Here is a 16,710-nt window from a genome sequence, read left to right as displayed (position 1 = left end):
TACGTGTCTGGTGCATTACTACGGGTCTGGTGCATTACTAAATGTCTGGTGCATTACTAAGTGTCTGGTTCATTACTACGTGTCTGGTTCATTACTACGTGTCTGGTTCATTACTAAGTGCCTGGTGCATTACTACGTGTCTGGTGCATTACTAAGTGTCTGGTGCATTACTAAGTGTCTGGTGCATTACTACGTGTCTGGTGCATTACTACGTGTCTGGTGCATTACTAAGTGTCTGGTGCATTACTACGGGTCTGGTGCATTACTAAGTGTCTGGTGCATTACTAAATGTCTGGTGCATTACTACGTGTCTGGTGCATTACTACGTGTCTGGTGCATTACTACCTGTCTGGTGCATTACTAAGTGTCTGGTGCATTACTACCTGTCTGGTGCATTACTACGTTTCTGGTGCATTACTAAGTGTCTGGTGCATTACTACGTGTCTGGTGCATTACTACGTGTCTGGTGCATTACTACGTGTCTGGTGCATTACTACGTGTCTGGTGCATTACTAAGTGTCTGGTGCATTACTACGGGTCTGGTGCATTACTAAGTGTCTGGTGCATTACTAAATGTCTGGTGCATTACTACGTGTCTGGTGCATTACTACGTGTCTGGTGCATTACTACCTGTCTGGTGCATTACTAAGTGTCTGGTGCATTACCACCTGTCTGGTGCATTACTACGTTTCTGGTGCATTACTAAGTGTCTGGTGCATTACTACGTGTCTGGTGCATTACTACGTGTCTGGTGCATTACTACGTGTCTGGTGCATTACTACGTGTCTGGTGCATTACTAAGTGTCTGGTGCATTACTACGTGTATGGTGCATTACTACGTGTCTGGTGCATTACTACGTGTCTGGTGCATTACTACGTGTCTGGTGCATTACTAAGTGTCTGGTGCATTACTACGTGTATGGTGCATTACTACGTGTCTGGTGCATTACTACGTGTCTGGTGCATTACTACGTGTCTGGTGCATTACTAAGTGTCTGGTGCATTACTACGTGTCTGGTGCATTACTACGTGTCTGGTGCATTACTACCTGTCTGGTGCATTACTAAGTGTCTGGTGCATTACCACCTGTCTGGTGCATTACTACGTTTCTGGTGCATTACTAAGTGTCTGGTGCATTACTACGTGTCTGGTGCATTACTACGTGTCTGGTGCATTACTACGTGTCTGGTGCATTACTACGTGTCTGGTGCATTACTACGTGTCTGGTGCATTACTAAGTGTCTGGTGCATTACTACGTGTATGGTGCATTACTACGTGTCTGGTGCATTACTACGTGTCTGGTGCATTACTACGTGTCTGGTGCATTACTAAGTGTCTGGTGCATTACTACGTGTATGGTGCATTACTACGTGTCTGGTGCATTACTACGTGTCTGGTGCATTACTACGTGTCTGGTGCATTACTAAGTGTCTGGTGCATTACTACGTGTCTGGTGCATTACTACGTGTCTGGTGCATTACTAAGTGTCTGGTGCATTACTAAATGTCTGGTGCATTACTACGTGTCTGGTGCATTACTACGCGTCTGGTGCATTACTACGTGTCTGGTGCATTACTATGTGTCTGGTGCATTACTACGTGTCTGGTGCATTACTACGTGTCTGGTGCATTACTACGTGTCTGGTGCATTACTAAGTGTCTGGTGCATTACTACGTGTCTGGTGCATTACTAAGTGTCTGGTGCATTACTAAGTGTCTGGTGCATTACTACGTGTCTGGTGCATTACTAAGTGTCTGGTGCATTACTAAGTGTCTGGTGCATTACTACGTGTCTGGTGCATTACTAAATGTCTGGTGCATTACTACGTGTCTGGTGCATTACTACGTGTCTGGTGCATTACTACGTGTCTGATGCATTACTAAGTGTCTGGTTCATTACTAAATGTCTGGTGCATTACTACGTGTCTGGTGCATTACTACGTGTCTGGTGCATTACTACGTGTCTGGTGCATTACTAAGTGTCTGGTGCATTACTACGTGTCTGGTGCATTACTACGGGTCTGGTGCATTACTAAGTGTCTGGTGCATTACTAAGTGTCTGGTTCATTACTACGTGTCTGGTTCATTACTACGTGTCTGGTTCATTACTAAGTGCCTGGTGCATTACTACGTGTCTGGTGCATTACTACGTGTCTGGTGCATTACTAAGTGTCTGGTGCATTACTAAGTGTCTGGTGCATTACTACGTGTCTGGTGCATTACTACGTGTCTGGTGCATTACTAAGTGTCTGGTGCATTACTACGTGTCTGGTGCATTACTACGTGTATGGTGCATTACTAAGTGTCTGGTGCATTACTACGTGTCTGGTGCATTACTACCTGTCTGGTGCATTACTAAGTGTCTGGTGCATTACTACCTGTCTGGTGCATTACTACATTTCTGGTGCATTACTAAGTGTCTGGTGCATTACTACGTGTCTGGTGCATTACTACGTGTCTGGTGCATTACTACCTGTCTGGTGCATTACTAAGTGTCTGGTGCATTACTACCTGTCTGGTGCATTACTACGTTTCTGGTGCATTACTAAGTGTCTGGTGCATTACTACGTGTCTGGTGCATTACTACGTGTCTGGTGCAAATCATTTTTTTCTTCACATATTGTTTACTGTAATGTGTATTGTTTTGGAAAGTAACATGTTTGCATTTCACCCCTTGTCTTTGTAGTCAGACAGCAAACAGAGTGCATGTTTTGGACAAACTGTACAGTGAAAGAGCGTGCATCTTTGGTAATGAAATTGGACAAGAGCAATCATGCAACATATGGCTGCAGTCTTCTGACAAAGCTGGAGAGAAGTCGGGGTCAAATGGGGAATAAAATAGTTTGGAGAAGATGAACATTAAATCAAAATACCGCAGTTGTTATGCATGCCTCTGAGACCAATTGCGTGCCCATTTAAAAAATATGATGTTTGTAAGTGGTGTGTGTGTGTGTGTGTGTGTGTGTGTGTGTGTGTGTGTGTGTGTGTGTGTGTGTGTGTGTGTGTGTGTGTGTGTGTGTGTGTGTGTGTGTGTGTGTGTGTGTGTGTGTGTATAGATTAGATATGGTAAGCCTCTTATGTGGCGGTTGTGTCCTGAATTTGTGTCTGCCCTGGGTCCCAGTGCAGCCATAGTAATAGTAATTGCACTTCCCAGTAAATTTCCAAGACAAACACCTATTTAAACATACATCCACAACAATTATTATGGTTGTTATTAACAGCACAAAAGAACAACAGCAATAATAAGTTATTTAACAGCAATACTTTCAGAAATGAAATTGTTACTGGTTTACTACTACCAAATGTCTGAAAATGCAGTGGTTCGTCATGCACAATTTGTAGGCTATATTTGTTTGGTATTTAGAATGTCCTCCGTTTTAAACACAATTTTAGTATAAAAAAGAATGAAGAAGTAGGCTAGTGTAGGTCAAACACAAACACCATTAACGAGCGTGTGTCTTTCTGTTTTATCGAATAAATTCGATAAATCAATTGGGTACATTTTGCATTTTATGCAACAAAACCATAAACCAAAAAATTATCATTCTGAAAACAGGAACCTTAGCGTTCTGTGTATATGAATATGTTGTTCAAGTTTGCAATTTTCAATGTTGGGCATGGAAATATACCTAACCAGAAGTCAATCATTTTTATGGATATAATTTGGTTGTCTTTGGATGGGCTAATGGTTTGATCATGGTTAAAGAATATACAATCAGGAAATGCGTGGAAAAACGTACATATTTTATATTTTAAAAGTTTTTGTAAGTGTTAATTGTTTCTCCCAACGCATAAAAGCGTCTCTGCTAGGTAAAGCCCCGCCTTATCTCAGCTCACTGGTCACCATAGCAGCACCCACCCGTAGCACCCGCTCCAGCAGGTATATCTCACTGGTCACCCCCAAAGCCAATTCCTCCTTTGGTCGTCTTTCCATCCAGTTTTCTGCTGCGAATGACTGGAACGAACTGCAAAAATCTCTGAAGCTGGAGACTCATATCTCCCTCACTCGCTTTAAGCACCAGCTGTCAGAGCAGCTCACAGATCACTGCACCTGTACATAGCACATCTGTAAACAGCCCATCTATCTACCTACCTCATCCCCATACTGTATTTATTTATTTATCTTGCTCCTTTGCACCCCAGTATCTCTACTTGCACATTAATCTTCTGCACATCTACCATTCCAGTGTTTAATTGCTATATTGTAATTACTTCGCCACCATGGCCTATTTATTGCCTTAACTTAACTCATTTGCACTCACTGTAAATATACTTTTTGTTTTCTTTTGTTCTACTGTGTTATTGACTGTATGTTTTGTTTATTACATGTGTAACTCTGTTGTTGTATGTGTCGAATTGCTTTGCTTTATCTTCGCCAGGTCGCAGTTGCAAATGAGAACTTGTTCTCAACTAGCCTGGTTAAATAAAGGTGAAATAAATAAATAAAATAAATATAGGCCTACTAAAATGGTACTGAAGGAACGGTAACAGAGCGAGAACTAGACAGGCAAACGAACAGGTGCATGTACGAGTGCGCGTGTAGGCCTACTCTGACGCGCGCTCTTGGTTTTGCTTCTCAGAAAGTGTGTGACGTAGTTTTGAAGTCTTGAACCATCGACTGTTGCGCTTCTTGTCATATTTACAAATAACAGACTATTTCGATCGCCAGCTTTCGACCTTATCTATATAAAAACGAAAAGACCAAAACCATACCTGATAGCCTAGTTGAGCAGGTGATGTGGCCTCTTGAAACAAATATTCCAAAATTGGACGGTTAAAACAACACACATACTCACGCTGTGCGCACCGGCAGATGCCGCAGGTAAAGACGTTTATTTGAGATTTAAAATGTTCAACATGCGGGTATAGTCTCTCTCTCTTTATATCTCCGCCGTGGCTTTACAGATTCAGATAAACCCCTTATACAGTTTGGGCAGTACATGGGTCTGTGTGGATTTTAAACTATAAGAAATCCGATTCAATTAACAAGAGCAGAGAATCGGCTTTGGACACTGTGAAATTGTCTGGCCACAGGGATAGGATGAGACACAGGCCAACAATCGCAGGATGGACAACAACTCGTCGCATTTAAAGAAATGCATCAGCAAAACTTTCGACAGTGGTGTGGGGGCTGTGCTTTGGCAAAGTGGGTGGGGTTATATCCTGCCTGTTTGGCCCTGTCCGGGGGTATCATCGGATGGGGCCACAGTGTCTTCTGATCCCTCCTGTCTCAGCCTCCAGTATTTATGCTGCAGTAGTTTATGTGTCGGGGGGCTAGGGTCAGTCTGTTACATCTGGAGTATTCTCTTGTCTTATCCGGTGTCCTGTGTGAATGTAAATATGCTCTCTCTAATTCTCTCTTTCTCTCTTTCTTTCTTTCTCTCGGAGGACCTGAGCCCTAGGACCATGCCTCAGGACTATCTGGCATGATGACTCCTTGCTGTCCCCAGTCCACCTGGCCATGCTGCTGCTCCAGTTTCAACTGTTCTGCCTGCGGCTACGGAACCCTGACCTGTTCACCGGACGTGCTTGTTGCACCCTCGACAATTACTATGATTATTATTATTTGACCATGCTGGTCATTTACGAACATTTTAACATCTTGACCATGTTCTGTTATAATATCCACCCGGCACAGCCAGAAGAGGACTGGCCACCCCTCATAGCCTGGTTCCTCTCTAGGTTTCTTCCTAGGTTTTTGGCCTTTCTCAGGAGTTTTTCCTAGGGAGTTTTTCCCAGCCACCGTGCTTCTTTCACATGCATTGCTTGCTGTTTGGGGTTTTAGGCTGGGTTTCTGTACAGCACTTTGAGATTTCAGCTGATGTACGAAGGGCTATATAAATAAATTTGATTTGATTTGATTTGATTTGACAGGCCATTTGGATATCCTGGGTAGATTAGTAACCTCCTGGACATAGTAACTATGCTACAGCAACGCAATGTTCTCAGTCCCAACTAAACAACACGTGGCATTCCGCTTTAATACAATGTTTTAGCCAATCTTAATGCTGCCCCTAACATTGTTTAACACCATAACAGACGATACGATCTATCAAACCATGTATTTATAATTAAAAACGCAGAGGGACATGGGCTAACGAGTACAATTTAAATAGACTTCTGCAAAGGTTGTCTATAATAACTCAGCCCCTTATTTGGAATGAAATGCCCCGAGAGACTATAAAAAAGAATAGCTTTAACTTACGATAATGACCATAATATTGTTATCATGTTACTATTTTGATAGACAATAATAAGATGCACTGTTATCCCTGTTAATTATAATATTATAACAAATAACATCATACCATTATTATTATTATTATTATGATCATAATTCTAACAATTATTATTATTATTGTTATTATTATTACTACAGAAAGATGAATATAGAAGAGGGAGTATGTTGGGGATCAGTAGGGGTTTTAGTAGAGAACAACGCGGCCTTTGTGTGGTTTTAATCCTGCTTGTACACCCCCCCCCCCATTCCCTTCTATCCCTTGAACTTCCTCACTCAGACTACATCGCCCAATTATTTCTGTATTTTTAAAAGCGGTGTAAAATGTATTAAATCTGCTCTCTCCAAACAAGACAAGAGATTCGATACAGATGTACTCTTTGATGGCTATCAAGCTTTCCCTGACAGTGCAGCGCTGCTATTCAACTCCTAAAAGTCCTCTTCGTCTCAAGGAAAATGACTTGGACAGAGTTGCTAGCTTGTCCTTTTGTCTTTAACAATTCAAAACGGACTCTCATAAGTGGCACATCGATTTAAGTGTACAATTTAACCTTCATGAATGAGTGTAACATTCTATGTTTTGGTTAAGTGGATTGGTAGGCTATGCAGTTACTGTACGTTTTTATTCAAAATTGTTTTACAAATGTTTCCTCTTTTAACTCGAATGGGGACAAAGGAGATTCGAAAAAGAACAGTGTAAATCAATTTGTCTCGCCAGTGTTCAATTTGCTTTGTGTCCACCTGTTGTTCTTGAGCCTACACATATCAAGCTGTTGTTTTATTTGACTGGATGAATGTGCATGGTGTGCGGAGAAAAGAAAGACAGAATCAAATCCAACAAAGTGCAAAGCCTGTGTGTGTCAGGACAGGGAGAGAGAGGGAGAGGGAGAGAGAGGGAGAGGGAGAGAGAGGGAGAGAGAGAGAGAGAGAGAGAGAGAGAGGGAGGGGACAGAGTCTACTCCGCGCAAGAACTTCACTCTAATTAGCCAACTTCTTTCTTGGTTCGCTCAGTTCCGCGTTCTCACCCAAGCTTATCGCCACTCACCAGAGGCACGACTTGATCCTCTTTGCTTCAACAGACTTCAACAGGCTCGACCTCAGTCCAGGGAACGCTAGATCTGACAAGGGAAGAATAAGGAAGCATACAGTCACTTCTTGACGCGGATGAGCACTTCGAAAGCGCACGTGGATTGAAAGGTTTATCACACTTAAAACTGTGATCATACCATTGGTTAGTGTGTTTAATTATTGCTTTCAGGTTACTTCGTAAGTGAAATTGAGAAAATTCACCGGCACCACAATACCTATTGAATAGCTGTGCTTTGAAACAGCTTGATCAATAGGTGTGAAGGCAGCAGAACAAGGAGTACCGGCGCCCGGCACCTGCACTCTTCACCGGCGAGCACAGGTGCTACTGTAGCCTCAAAAGTTGGCAACATACTGCGACAGGGTCAGCAACAAAAGAGGAAAACAAAACAAAAATCAGATCGACAGATATAAAGAAAAACAAGTGACTGATAGAAAGGGAGAGAGGGAGGGACATAGAGTGAGAGAGAGAGAGAGAGAGAGAGAGAGAGAGAGAGACACCCCCTGGAGAATAGCAGAAGACCCGGCCCCCGGCCTGAGTGTAAGAGAGAGAGAGGGTGAGGGAGCGTTTTAAAGCCGGCACAGGCATGATGTCCTACATTAAGCAGCCTCATTACGCCGTGAACGGGTTAACTCTGTCTGGCCCGGGCATGGATCTACTACACTCTGCCGTCGGATACCCAAGTAAGTCATATTTTCAACTTTTTCATGTTTTCGAAATGTTTGTCTCAACAATTGCACTTTATATTATGGAAAAACGGGCAGAATCCAGCCTGAATTCCAAGCGGTACTGCTAACCTATCCATGCGCAACGAGTGCGTAAAAGGATCGGAACCCCCATTATGTTGTTTTCGTTCTTATTGTTAGACTTATGACAGCGAATTGTGCATAATATATCTTCATACTACGGACACCATATCTTATTCTTAGCTGATGCCAAATTTCGACGGTCATCATTGTTTCAAATGGAAATGCCTTATGCGCACATACAAAAAAACTCCATGTTTGTTTATCTTTTTAAAGATATGGGTAACGTCCATACTAACTTGTTTGAAGGGCCTAGGAGTCAAATGACAGATTTAAAATGAGATGACCTATTTACTTGATGTAGAAGTGGTAGGCCTAACAACTATTTGTATGAACATTTTTGTTTTTTTGTTCAAGGATTGGTCCAGGGCTATGCGTTATGATCGCCAGTCTAATTCACTAAGACCTGTAATTCTAGATATTTTATGTTCCTGTCAGTTGTGAAATCAAGGTTTATAGATCTCTACCTTCCTGTGAAAAGATACATGTTTTATCAAGATACATTTCGTTCCCTTTATCAAACGTATTTTATTTAGTGTTTGTTTATGTTTTATAAAGCCACAATGTATATCTGAATCAATGGATAATGTTAAATATTCTAATTAAAGTTAATAAAACACTCGAACATTAAATAACACATTTTCTTTTACATAAAGGGAACGATATCTTTTTTACCAACGTTAAAACAACTAGATTTGGAACTGTATTATTGTTTATCTAATGATGTAACAAACGAAACGCTTTTGGCTGAATGATCCACGATATTACATGTGAAGGCCAGAGCCATATGTTCATTTTCTATAACATTGGAAACAAAGCACCCCTGAATATACAATATATATTTTCGTAGAGAACATAATTTATGCCTCAGTATAACTACTTACTAGTACAATTATATTACACGAATATGTACGAATTAAATTCTAAATGAGACTAATTTAATTTAGACTATTATTTAACTTGGAATTTTGACCAAACACCAAACAAGTGATTTACACTTAATTTTGCCGTTCTCTTTTTCTCGTGTTCCATTTGGAAGCATGTTGGCAAAGGGGGAAAAGGTTCACAAAAACAAATATATGATGAAACGAAATATAAGAAAAATAATATTTGTGTGTGTGTATTTTAGACATCCCCAGAAAGCAGCGTCGGGAAAGGACCACGTTTACGCGTGCGCAGTTGGACATCCTGGAGGCACTGTTTTCCAAGACGCGCTACCCCGACATCTTCATGAGAGAAGAAGTGGCCCTTAAGATCAACCTACCAGAGTCTCGTGTACAGGTAATAAACATGATATATACTCTCATGCATAAATGCCCACTAGAATTGGTTAAATGATCTTGCAAAAATGAAAGTGCGGTTCAATTGTCTATTAACAAAACGTCAGTGATTGTTTGGCCAGAATGGGAGCTGAGTTGTCTGAGAACTCACCATGTGCTCCTCCACAGGTATGGTTCAAGAACCGCCGTGCTAAATGCCGCCAGCAGGCGCAGCAGAGCACGGGCCAGTCTAAACCTCGTCCACCCAAAAAGAAGGCCTCTCCAGCCCGGGAGGCCAACTCTGAGGCCAGTGCCAACACCAACGGGTCCTACAGTCCAGCACCACTTCCCCTTGGCACCGCCATCACCCCCAGCTCCAGCAGTGCCAACGCGACCGTGTCCATTTGGAGCCCTGCCTCCATCTCCCCGCTGCCAGATCCACTGTCAGTCTCCACCACGCCCTGCATGCAGCGCTCCTCTGCCTACCCCATGACCTACACCCAGGCTCCGGCCTACACCCAGAGCTACGCAGGCTCGTCCTCCTACTTCACTGGCCTGGACTGCAGCTCCTACCTGTCCCCCATGCACTCACAGCTCTCCGCCACAGGGGGCGCCCTCAGCCCCATCACATCTATGGGCGGGCACCTAAGCCAGTCCCCCTCTCTGTCCTCACAGGGCTACACAGCCGCCTCGCTGGGCTTCGGGGCCGTCGACTGCCTGGACTACAAGGACCAAGCTGCCTCCTGGAAACTCAACTTCAACGCAGCTGACTGCCTGGACTACAAAGACCAGAACTCCTGGAAGTTCCAGGTCTTGTAGGGGGGAGGAGGTAAGGAAGGGACCAGCCAGGAGAAGCTCCCATTCCATTCAGTGTTAAAGACTTGGACACATAGATGGTCAACTAATCATTTCAGTCCATGAACTCATTGACTGAGTACTATGTCATTCTTTTTTGTTTTATGGAAAGCAATGTGGAAGCAGATCCAATGATGTTGGACTTTGTGATTGTTGGGAAGGTGACAAGAAATCACTGATCACATCAATATTGTCAAATCGATTATATCCAATCAATACAGCATTATCAATGTGAGGATGCACAATCAATGGGACATTGAAGTAATAACGTTTGTCGTATAGAAGTAATGACAAACAAATCAACATGTAAAAAGATAATTGGGATACTAAAATTGAAAACCGATTTTATTAAAAAGGAATACATACCACACTATTGAAAGCAATACCTGTAGAATGAAATTGAATACATTTATAATTTGATGATTACATTTAGAAAAAAACTGCATCACTGACAAAGGTCCATTCTTGTATTCCATAATCAGGGTTTTGTGGACCAAATGAACAGAGATTGCAATTTGAAGGATGAATGGAGTATCAATTTGATGGAGAGAATGAACAATTGATTTAAAAAGAGAAGAAAAGAGAAAAAAAGGAGATTCAAATATTAGTTGCAATGGATCCCATCGTTCAGGTAGCTGATAATCAACCCCAAGTTGATTTCTGAACAAGATCTGTCACTCCTTTAGTGGTCTTGTTGTGCTTAATGGTAACTGAAAACACGAAAGGAAAAGTGGAATTCCATCCCCAAGATGGGTGGTGGGCTGGCCTTGACTTTAGACCAAATTTGATCCAGTGGTTATTTTTGTCATTACTTCAGAACAATTGAAAGTTGTGTACATTGTAATGAAGAAAATGACTCTGCCTTGAATTTGATATTGAACAAACATAGGGAGTTCCAGCCATAGGTGACGACTGACTCCAAACGGGACAATGTTGTTGTTTTCCCTCTGTCATTTGTTTTATGGTTTATTTTTGTTATGAAGCTGCTTTTCATATTTGGTGAACTGAGAGATCCTGGAGCCAAACAGACACACAGACAGACACACAGACAGACACACAGACAGACACACAGACAGACACACAGACAGACACACAGACAGACACACAGACAGACACACAGACAGACACACAGACAGACACACAGACAGACACACAGACAGACACACAGACGTGCATGTGTTTCTCAATAAGCAAGAGGGGATGGGTAAAGCAAGGATAACCTTTGGTACTGCCAAGTAGAGACCGTAGGCTATTGCTGTATCCTTTTCCCCAGTAGCTTAAAAGGGAGGGGACCCTCAGCAGACAGTGTTAGAGTGAAGGGGGGTAAGGAGGTAAGAAAGAGGGGCAGGGTTAGGGCTATAGGGTTAGTAACAGACCTCTTGTCTTTGAGCACCCATCATGGAATGAATCACATCTGGGCACAAGGCATTCTGGGATCTGCAAGGATGACCAATGTGTAGCCTTTGCGTTTCTATCCAACTCTGTGTTTGTTGGGGGAGGGTGGACGACTTTGATGATTACGTCACTTAAATACAACATTTTCCCTTAATGACTTAACAAACCCTGTTGCCGAATATACTGTTACAATGAGATATTTGCAGGAGAGATGACTCAACAGTAGAAAGGGAAGGGTCTGGCCATGACTGCGCTACCCTTGCACAGAAAGCACGGAGCTTCTCTCAGTTGTTACCTGTAAAGGAGCGAGGGGTACCATTTTGTGTTGATGTTTTGTTTAATCTTTTTTGTATTAGACTATAACATATTATGTTTCTTTAAATTTGTGCGTCCTTTGAAGTACAATTGTGGTAATTTGTTTGACGTTAATATTATCATTATTAATATAATTATAATTATTATTAATTCCACAGCTCTTATGAATATTGCTATTATTCTGTTTATTTTGTTCTTTTTGTAAATATTAAACTTTACTTGAAAATGCAATCATGTCTGGTACCAACAATGTTTTACACAGACACACCACGCAACTTCACTCCTAATTTCTACAAGACTGGCAATATATTTTTTTTAATTCTGTTTTCTGGTCTCTTCTTTTCTGAACAAGGTTTTTCAAACTCAGGGCTTTATCCAATAAAGTTAGCGGTGATAGGATATAATACTGTGTATAGTTCTTGATTGTCTACTTTCATTATTTGCATTCTAATCTATGCTTTTTGTTTCCTGATACGAATGAGTCACCCTCTTTAGTATTAGTATATCAGACATATCTCTTGTGTGTTTCCCCAACTCCACATGGGACAGATATTTCGTTTTAAGACATTAAACAACTGAAGAAAGTCTGTGGGGTCTTTGTGTTTTATGGTCATATTCCAATACATTGAGCTTCACAACAGGCTAAAAGATGGATGGATACAGTACTGCTACTTTCAGCTAAGAAAATAACATTTAATCAAAGACTCCAGTGCAATCAAAGATTATCCCTACACACTGATTGCATCCAGTTCATATGCTGAAAAAAGGAATTCACTCTGTTGACACACAAATAAAAATATGCAACGTTCCTCTTTTAAAACTGGTACATAAACGCTCGCATAATAACCACGTGTCTAAAAATGTGCCCAAACAAAGTAATAACACAATCCTATCAGTGTGCAATGAACAGCAGCATTCCAACTACATTGTACACTTTAGCGGGACTTAATCATCCAACCAATAAGAATGAAGCAACTATTAAGATTGCAGGCCTCTCCTAGATCACTTTCCCACTCTTACATGTGTTATCCTGTTGTGTCCCTGCAAAGCGAGCAGGAGGTAAAGTATCTGTCGTACACACAGAGTGGGATAGACATGTGACGTCCAGGGACACGACTCTAATCCATGCAAAAGGTTGAGAGGGGAGATGTTGAGAGGAGAAAGAACAGAGTAGAAGCAAATTAGAAGTAGGCCTAAGATTGTGGGGGCCAATTGATGAACCTCCCAAAATAGAGACATGAGAGAGGTAGGGATTTGGATGGCTAACATATATTTCCATGTGTTTTGTCAGTAAGGTCATGAAAACTGCACTGAACAATAGGTTGTAAAAAGACCAATGGAGGTTAAACAAATATCTGGGACTGTATTCACAAAGCGTCTCAGAGTAGGAGTGCTGATCTAGGATCAGGGTCCTTCCTGTCCATATAATCTTATTCATTATTATCTAAAAGACCAAACCAATCTTCGATCAGCTCTGTTACTCAGACTCTATCTGAATACGAGCCCTGGTTATTGAGCCTAAATAAAACTTTATAGAACCATCTAGAAGACTAATTCTGTACCTGTTATATGAGTTCATTGTGATATTTGTTGATTTGTATAAAAACATTTTCCACACTATCAACTGAGTTTGGCATTGACATTTTTGGGTCAAAGTTTGTTTTAGGACTGTAATGGCACCGCATCTCATCAATGAATAATATTCTTGCTCAGTAGATCTTCACGTTTCAACACAATGTTCACAGAGTTACATAGATTATATATACAAATAGCCACCCTTTGCCTTGATGACAGCTTTGCACATGCTAGGCATTCTCTCAACCAGCTTCATGAGGTAGTCACCTGGAATGCATTTCAATTAACAGGTGTGCCTCGTTAAAAGTTAATTTGTGGAATTTCTTTCCTTCTTAATGCATTTGATCCATTCAGTTGTGTTGTGACAAGGTAGGGGTGATATACAGAAGATAGCCCTATCTGGTAAAAGACCAAGTTCATTACTATGGCAAGAACAGCTCAAATAAGCAAAGAGAAACGACAGTCCATCATTACTTTAAGACATGAAGTTCAGTCAATCTGGAAATTTTCAAGAACTTTGAAATTTTCTTCAAGTGCAGTCGCAAAAACCATCAAGCGCTATGATGAAACTGGCTCTCATGAGGACCGCCACAGGAAAGGAAGACCCGGAGTTCCCTCTGCTGTAGAGGATTAATTCATTAGAGTTATCTACACCTTAGATTGCAGCCCAAATAAATGCTTCACAAAGTTCAAGTAAGAGACACATCTCAACATCAACAGTTCAGAGGAGACTGCATGAATCAGGCCTTTATGGTCGAATTGCTGCAAAGAAACCACTTCTAAAGGACACCAATAATAATAAGAGACTGATTTGTTTAACACTTTTTTGGTTACTACATGATTCCATGTGTTATTTCATAGTTTTGATGTCTTCACTATTATTCTACAATGTGGAAAAAAGTAAAAATAAAGAAAAACCCTTGAATGAGTAGGTGTGTCTAAACTGGTACTGTATATATATATATATATATATATATATATATACACTGCTCAAAAAAATAAAGGGAACACTTAAACAACACAATGTAACTCCAAGTCAATCACACTTCTGTGAAATCAAACTGTCCACTTAGGAAGCAACACTGATTGACAATAAATTTCACATGCTTTTGTGCAAATGGAATAGACAACAGGTGGAAATTATAGGCAATTAGCAAGACACCCCCAATAAAGGAGTGGTTCTGCAGGTGGTGACAACAGACCACTTCTCAGTTCCTATGCTTCCTGGCTGATGTTTGCATCACTTTTACATGCTGGCGGGGCTTTCACTCTAGTGGTAGCATGAGACGGAGTCTACAACCCACACAAGTGGCTCAGGTAGTGCAGCTCATCCAGCATGGCACATCAATGCGAGCTGTGGCAAGAAGGTCTGCTGTGTCTGTCAGCGTAGTGTCCAGAGCATGGAGGCGCTACCAGGAGACAGGCCAGTACATCAGGAGACGTGGAGGAGGCCGTAGGAGGGCAACAACCCAGCAGCAGGACCGCTACATCTGCCTTTGTGCAAGGAGGAGCAGGAGAAGCACTGCCAGAGCCCTGCAAAATGACCTCCAGCAGGCCACAAATGTGCATGTGTCTGCTCAAACGGTCAGAAACAGACTCCATGAGGGTGGTATGAGGGCCCGACATCCACAGGTGGTGGTTGTGCTTACAGCCCAACACCGTGCAGGACGTTTGGCATTTGCCAGAGAACACCAAGATTGGCAAATTCGCCACTGGCGCCCTGTGCTCTTCACAGATGAAAGCAGGTTCACACTGAGCACGTGACAGACGTGACAGAGTCTGGAGACGCCGTGGAGAACGTTCTGCTGCCTGCAACATCCTCCAGCATGACCGGTTTGGCGGTGGGTCAGTCATGGTGTGGGGTGGCATTTCTTTGGGGGGCCACACAGCCCTCCATGTGCTCGCCAGAGGTAGCCTGACTGCCATTAGGTACCAAGATGAGATCCTCAGACCCCTTGTGAGACCATATGCTGGTGCGGTTGGCCCTGGGTTCCTCCTAATGCAAGACAATGCTAGACCTCATGTGGCTGGAGTGTGTCAGCAGTTCCTGCAAGAGGAAGGCATTGATGCTATGGACTGGCCCGCCCGTTCCCCAGACCTGAATCCAATTGAGCACATCTGGGACATCATGTCTCGCTCCATCCACCAACGCCACGTTGCACCACAGGATGTCCAGGAGTTGGCGGATGCTTTAGTCCAGGTCTGGGAGGGGATCCCTCAGGAGACCATGCGCCACCTCATCAGGAGCATGCCCAGGCATTGTAGGGAGGTCATACAGGCACGTGGAGGCCACACACTACTGAGCCTCATTTTGACTTGTTTTAAGGACATTACATCAAAGTTGGATCAGCCTGTAGTGTGGTTTTCCACTTTAATTTGGAGTGTGACTCCAAATCCAGACCTCCATGGGTTGATAAATTGGATTTCCATTGATTATTTTTGTGTGATTTTGTTGTCAGCACATTCAACTATGTAAAGAAAAAAGTATTTAATAAGATTATTTCATTCATTCAGATCTAGGATGTGTTGTTTAAGTGTTCCCTTTATTTTTTTGAGCAGTATATTATATTATTATATTATTATCATGTTTTCTAACGAACTCAGTCAGCCTTCAATTTACTCTTGAAAGTTGTAATAGTAGAATCCACAAGGTGCAATTTCTAAATTAGGTTGTGCATCATCAGTTTTCCTCTTGTCATGTCAGTCATCGCAGACCTTAGAGCTATTTATAACTTGTAAGTAATGTCCAGATCAACTAGCCCATGTCAGCTAACGTTTTTTAACTAGGTTTTTTATCCCATAGATTTTGTTGTAATGTTTGAGTCAGTCAACTATCACATGAACACACATTAGCCATGGCAATATGTGTAGAATAGCAGGAAATAAGCTTTAAACATGCAAAATGTTCTCTCCACCTACAAGAGGGGTGTGAACAGTTTGTGTCATGAACAGTGCTTGTTCCCATAGAAATAGACGTGACGCGTACACGCAGGAGGAGGGTGTGGGATGTTACATTTACATTTTAGTCATTTAGCAGACGCTCTTATCCAGAGCGACATACATTTCATTTAAAAAAAAATTACTCCCGTACTGGCCCCCCGTGGGAATCGAACCCACAACCCTGGCGTTGCAAACACCATGCATTGCAAACACCATGCATTGCAAACACCATGCTCTACC

At 42.0% G+C, this 16,710-nt stretch overlaps 1 protein-coding gene across 1 annotated transcript; it reads left to right on the top strand.

Moving 5' to 3' along the window:
* The first annotated feature begins 7,204 nt into the window (after positions 1–7,204).
* LOC115163161 (homeobox protein otx5-A-like) lies at positions 7,205–12,542 on the top strand. The gene is made up of 3 exons (XM_029714825.1): positions 7,205–8,008; positions 9,261–9,412; positions 9,580–12,542. Exons 1-3 carry the CDS (start codon positions 7,912–7,914, stop codon positions 10,207–10,209), a joined length of 879 nt encoding a protein of 292 aa, XP_029570685.1. The 5' UTR covers positions 7,205–7,911; the 3' UTR covers positions 10,210–12,542.
* Positions 12,543–16,710: the final 4,168 nt, after the last annotated feature.

Source organism: Salmo trutta, chromosome 26, assembly GCF_901001165.1.
Source record: "Salmo trutta chromosome 26, fSalTru1.1, whole genome shotgun sequence".
NCBI classification, from domain to species: Eukaryota; Metazoa; Chordata; class Actinopteri; order Salmoniformes; family Salmonidae; genus Salmo; species Salmo trutta.
The sequence above is the reverse complement of the archived record's forward strand: the minus strand, read 5'-3'. Positions and strand labels throughout refer to the sequence as shown.